We start from the raw sequence: 5,749 nt of genomic DNA, 5'->3' as shown, positions 1-5,749 counted from the left end.
TTAAAGGTTGGATTGGGCCACTACTTGCCTCACCCACAGATTCGGCTTGATTTTCCAGATCTGTACAGAGGGGATGGCGTGCATCTTTCAGAGAAGGGAAATGACATCTTTCTTCAGGACTTGCAGCAAGGGCTTAAGCTAACTTTAGGTGTTTGAGTGGGTGCAGGGGCCTAAGCAGAGGCTTGGCCCTTGTGGTGGCAGAATTAGTTTTAAATAAAGTTCAGCGGCTCGAAAGCACCAATTGATAACCCCTGGGAGGGTAGAGGGGTCTGCAGGATCACCCTGCAGCCGTGCAGCCTGGGATGAGGCTTGCAGACTGCCTATGGGGGATGGTCATGACGGAGACTCAGCGCTGGCTACGCGGTGGTGTTTGAGGGCTCCTGAAGGTGCATCCCAAGCATTGGCCCGGTCGGGTTTGTAAGCGACTTACAGTTGGCTCCAACCCAAGGCCGTGGTGTCTTGTCGTTTATACAGTTAAGGATGGTGGTCAAAGCGACTCCAGGCCTCGCCGTGCCGCTGTCTTCATTTATGCCCTTTGCCGTTTAGTTAATATTTTAATAAAGTGGCCTTATTTCATCCAACCTCGTTGTCTGACTGTTTCTTCCATCTGGGGGGGCAATATATCCCTCCTCCCTATTTCTGCTGCCTGCATTTTCCTGCCCTCTTGTGAGTAAAATTCTGATTTAATTGAAAATAGCTGCAGGATGTTGCAGAGCTGATCTGTGCCAGGATGGATTGATTCTCTTTATTTTTGGCACTGCAAGACCCACCATCATTTTGATGTTGATTGATATTTTTGTTATGCCAAACTTTGTTTTTTGATGGGTTATATCCACCACAGACAACCATAGGCCCTGGTCACACGGGAGGTTTTGCCCCGCAAGAGGGATGGATCGGGGACTCAGCAAACGGGCATGATCACACCGCAACATCTGGGAAGCGGCACGCACCCGTCCCCGATCCGTCTCTTCAGCCCGGAAACACGTAGCAAAAAAGAAACTGCAATAGAGCAGGACTTATCTGAAATGTCGCAGCAAGTGCGGCCGTGGGATCGCTGGCATGGCCGTCTTCAGGAGCATTCGAGGCTCCTGGCCGAACTGCACATGTGCACACATGCACAGCCAGCTGCCTCGTTCTCCCTTCAGTGGCTTCCCCCCCCCCGGCATCTGATTGTGCTGGGTAGCAACTGTGTGGCAGCTCAGGGTATCTGTCTGATCCCGCCGCCGTGTGTCTCTTTTGGAGCGGCTCTAAAAAGCTGCACTTTGGCGGTGCTCCCCCCCCCATGTGGCAGGGGCCTTAGCTTTCATTTCTAGGGGAGTTAATACGGGCCACAGTGCCACTTGTGCAGATAACCTAAGAGAAGATGTTACAGTTGCCTTCATTTTTGGCATTGAAAAAACCATGTCATCCTATATTTCATGACCATTTTAAAAATGTCTATCTTTTTGGGGATGAGCTATGCCACCCACATAAAACCTTTCCCCCCCATTGCAGTTGGGGAGTCTAATTTTAATGCTGGCCACAATGACCCTTTGTTTTGGACACTTACTAACTACAGGATTGCAGCTTGCATCGTAATTCTGGAACTATTGGCCAATTTTGTGTCTGCTAGTTGTCCTTGACCCTTATGTTGGCCTGGTGGAACTCTCTGCTTAGTGACATTCATGCCAGCAGGACCTGATACAGTTCTGCAGGATGTTCCGCCAGGCCTATGGATAAGAACAACAATGGTTTACCATTGAGCCTGGCATCTGTAGATTGCCCTGTCCTTCCCCATGAGGAAGGGTATAAATTGGCAGTAACCAAAATCTGGATGAGTTTTTACTATATATATTTCTATGTTTTAATTGCTGAATTGTTTAACTTGACCGATATATTTATCCATATATGATGTACACCAATTTGAGACCTCCAGGGTAGGAGAGTTGATAAATTAAATAAATAAATAAATAAATATTTTCTGGTGAGCTAAGACTTCCTCAGTAAACCATAGTTTCCAAAACAAAAGGGAAGGTGGGGAAGATTTCTAGAGATTACATGATCAAAGATGTTGAGATGCTCTTTGACACTTCAACTCCCACAAACATTCGGAAATAACTGGAGAATTCTGAGGTTTCTAGTTTTTTCAGATTTTCTCTTGAATTATCTGTACACCAGACAGACAGGAGGATGGATGGATAATAGAATTCTTCCTCATAGATTGTAAGTGTAACCATAGTTCTTTACATTAGTTTGCTTTTCTTCTTATCAGCTGTTCCCTGTTGTTCAACTCAGGCCGCAGCATAATAATAAAACATTTGGGGGTAAAGATGCAACCCAGAAGACCAGCAGTGGATGCTAGGATGGAGAAGATCTCCACGGCCACCATGGATTTTCCCTTAGTGCTCAGGTAGGTGGGAACAAAAGATATCCAAACACTGCAAAAGACCAAGAGACTGAAAGTGATAAATTTGGCTTCATTAAAACTGTCTGGTAACTTTCTGGCCATGAAAGACACCACAAAGCTAACAGCCAGGAACCCCATGTAGGCCAGTACACAGTAAAACATGGTGACAGACCCCACCTTACATTCCAGTACAATGGCTTCAGTCTCTGAGTGTATGTCAACATCTGGAAATGGGGGGGAAGTTGCCAGCCATGCAAAACAAAGGGCTGCTTGGAAAAGGGAGCATGAAATCACAATGGAATTGCCCACTCTTTTCCCCACCCACTTCCTCAGGCTGCTTCCTGGTTGGATGCTTAGGAAAGCCAGAACCACCATGACCGTTTTTGCCAGCACATAAGAAAGGGCAACTGAGAAGACCATGCCAAAAATTGATTGTTGGAGGAGACATGACATTCCTTGTGGTTGACCAATGAATAGCAAAGCACAAAGAAAGCAAAGGAGGAGGCAGATCAGAAGAGAATAGGTGAGGTTCCTGTTGTTGGCTTTGACAATAGGGGTGCTGTGGTGCTTTATAAAGATTCCTAGCACCAAAAGAGTGATGGAAGAAAAGGAAAGTACAAAAGTCACTAAAGTGATCCCCAGCGGTTCCTCATGGGACAAGAAAATGAAGTTTTTGGGAATGCATTGATAATGTCCCTTGTTTGAATATTCATCTTCTCTGCAAGTGATGCAGTCATCCAAGTCTGTCGAAGAGAAAGAGGTTGAAGGAAGAGAACTTCAGTGTATCCTATAACTGTTCCTGTATCTAATTATTCATGTGGATCGTTCTATGGGGATTACACTCCCCATTACACTCCACACTTCACTCCACAACCAATGCTTACCTGCAGAACCTTCTGAGAGCATGGCTGGACAATTCCGTAGTCAGGCAGATTATTTTGTTTTACTTCCCTATTGAAGCCAGATCACTACTGTGGCAGATAATGTATTTGATTGTGGGATATTTTTAAAGGTTCTTCAGTCTCAGACTGTCTGATGTAGTTTTTAAAGGAGAAATATTGAACTGAGAGGGCACAACTGACCCAAGATCACACCACATCACAGCTCTAGTAAGGCTTGTGGGGCTTAGCTCACTGATAATGACCAATACAATCAATACTAGTGATGTTGACCCTATCCCTTTGGAATTTCCATATCACCTTGGGACTCAGCTAGGAGAAAACCCTACTCAGTCTATGTCATTTCACGACTGGTCAACAGCAGTTCAGATAGCATAAATGTAAACTGGGGGGGAAATGTGGTGAGATATAGGGACCCAAAGCAGTGGTCAATGATCTCATATCCTCCATTTTATCCCCACCACAATTCTGTTAGCCAGGTCTGGTTTGGAATGTATCAATTCAATTCAATTCAAATACTTTTTATTGGCATACAATTTGGAATGTATCACTGGTCCACTGTCATCCAGCAAGTGTCCATTGCAAAGTGGGGATTTGAATTTATGTCTTCCAAATCCTACTCTAATACTCTACCGACTGAACTACACTAACTTACATGTCAGCTTTTATTTATTTTATCTTATATTTTTATTTGGTTCAATTTCTATCCCACCCTTTCTGCGAATGGGCTCAGAACAGGTTACAAGCATTAATTATAGGACAATGAAATTAGATATTAAAACTATAGAATATAACCCTTAAACTATGGTGATCAAACTACTTCACAACCATTTCTATGGTGCCCAGATATTAGTCAATTAAAAGCAGAGAGGGCTGAAGCCCATAAGAGATTGTAGGTGATAAATATTGCACCTCAGTTAAACCAAGGTGGGTTTGTATTCTGAGTCCTCGAAAATAAAGACCATAATTGAGGATAGCAAATAGTAATAGAACGGTAGCTGGATGGTAGCAGGAGAAGTCTGCTACCTCATCCAAAAGAATGGTGGAAGAGCTCTATATTACAGGCTTAGTGGAACAGTAAAAGGTCCTGCAAGTGCCTGATCTTTATTGGGAGTTCATTCCACCAGGTTGGGGTCAGGGCCAAAAAAAGCCCTGGCCCTGGTTGAGAATGGAAGGATGTATTTTGGGCTTGGCATCACCAGTAAATGCTGGTCTACTGAGTGCAAGACTTGATGGGGCACATATGGGGTGCTTTTAAGGGTGCAACCCTCCTTAGGATTGGGCTGCAGATCTCTTACCCTTCTGATCAGAAATCTTTCCTTCTGGACATGGAATGCAGCCATAGCAGCAGAATGGTTCTCCCTCCTTCATTTCCTTCCTGTAACCTGGATGGCAACTTCCACTGCAGACAGAAAGGGGCTGTGTCTAATCAATAAATGAGAGAGGAAAACAGAAAACCAGCCCGTTAACATATCTAAAAAAAGATGTTGTGTTTCTTCAAATAATTAGTGGTCAATAGGCCAAGACATTCACTTTGCACCTGTGGTGTGCAGTATGCTTGAGTCATTTGCTACCAAGTATCTTATGTTTAATTACTCCTGCAGGGCTTTCTCATGTTTGAAAATGAAGGATTGCATGAGTTGTGACATCAGGAACAAAACAGGCCCCATTATAAAATGATGTATAGATGGTATATGACCCCCAAAAAAATTGCTAATATGAATGTTAATATGTCAAATAAGTGTTGGAAATGTAAGAAACAGGAAGGCTCTTTTTACCATATGTGGTGGACATGTGAGAAAGCAGTGGCATTTTGGACGGACGTCCATAATGAAATGCAAAATTTTTTGAAATTTCCATTTAAAAAAGAACCAGAAATAATGCTTTTAGGTCTTAAGATGGAAGAACTGAATATTGCTAAAAGAACTTTGTTTTGGTATTTGATAACAACAGCCAGAATGACGTACGCCCAGTTTTGGAAACAAGACAAAATCCCTGAGGTATGGGATTGGATAAAGAAAGTACTTTTTATGGCTGAAATGGACAAACTGACAAAAAAATTGAACCATAAAGAAGATGAAGAATTGTTTGAAGAATGGAATGACTTTAAGGACTATTTGGAGAACAATTGGGATGTGAAGAATAATTTACTTTGCTTTGAGAGTTATTAAGGTTAGAATAAGTTGTTAAGATAGAAAATGAAACCATAAGTTTACCTAAGAAAATATATAATTAAGTACTATAGTGTTTTAAAATATGAAGATATAGAAAAAGATTGAAGGGTTTAAGCATTGCGGGAAGCCAAGATTGTGGGGGGGAGGGAGAAAAGAAAGGATATACATGAGAATGATTTGTAACATTGAAAATGTTGTTATATCCTGTATAATAAAAATTTCGTGCAAAAAAAAGGGGGGGGGAGAAAGGAGTGTCTTTTCTGGTTCTGATCTTTGTATACTATCGGTCA

The 5,749-nt window shown here is 42.6% G+C and overlaps 2 protein-coding genes across 2 annotated transcripts in view; both read right to left on the bottom strand.

Moving 5' to 3' along the window:
* LOC107122977 (vomeronasal type-2 receptor 26-like) overlaps positions 1 to 2,216 on the bottom strand; it is a 38,482-nt gene extending 36,266 nt beyond the window's left edge. The window contains exon 1 of the mRNA XM_015426127.1: positions 2,038 to 2,216. Coding sequence (XP_015281613.1) covers positions 2,038 to 2,216 — 179 coding nt within the window. The remainder of the gene's footprint in view (positions 1 to 2,037) is intronic.
* An 11-nt stretch (positions 2,217 to 2,227) lies between these two features.
* Positions 2,228 to 5,749, bottom strand: part of LOC107122976 (vomeronasal type-2 receptor 26-like) — a 15,723-nt gene continuing 12,201 nt past the window's right edge. The window contains exons 4-5 of the mRNA XM_015426126.1: positions 4,584 to 4,710; positions 2,228 to 3,129 (exon numbers count right to left, since the gene is read on the bottom strand). Of these exons, the coding sequence (XP_015281612.1) occupies positions 2,228 to 3,129; positions 4,584 to 4,710 (1,029 nt within the window). The remainder of the gene's footprint in view (positions 3,130 to 4,583; positions 4,711 to 5,749) is intronic.

Source organism: Gekko japonicus, unplaced genomic scaffold (genome assembly GCF_001447785.1).
Source record: "Gekko japonicus isolate JY-2015 unplaced genomic scaffold, Gekko_japonicus_V1.1 scaffold171, whole genome shotgun sequence".
In the NCBI taxonomy this organism is placed as follows: domain Eukaryota; kingdom Metazoa; phylum Chordata; class Lepidosauria; order Squamata; family Gekkonidae; genus Gekko; species Gekko japonicus.
Note: the sequence above shows the minus strand (reverse complement) of the source record. Positions and strands in the feature narration are given on the sequence as shown.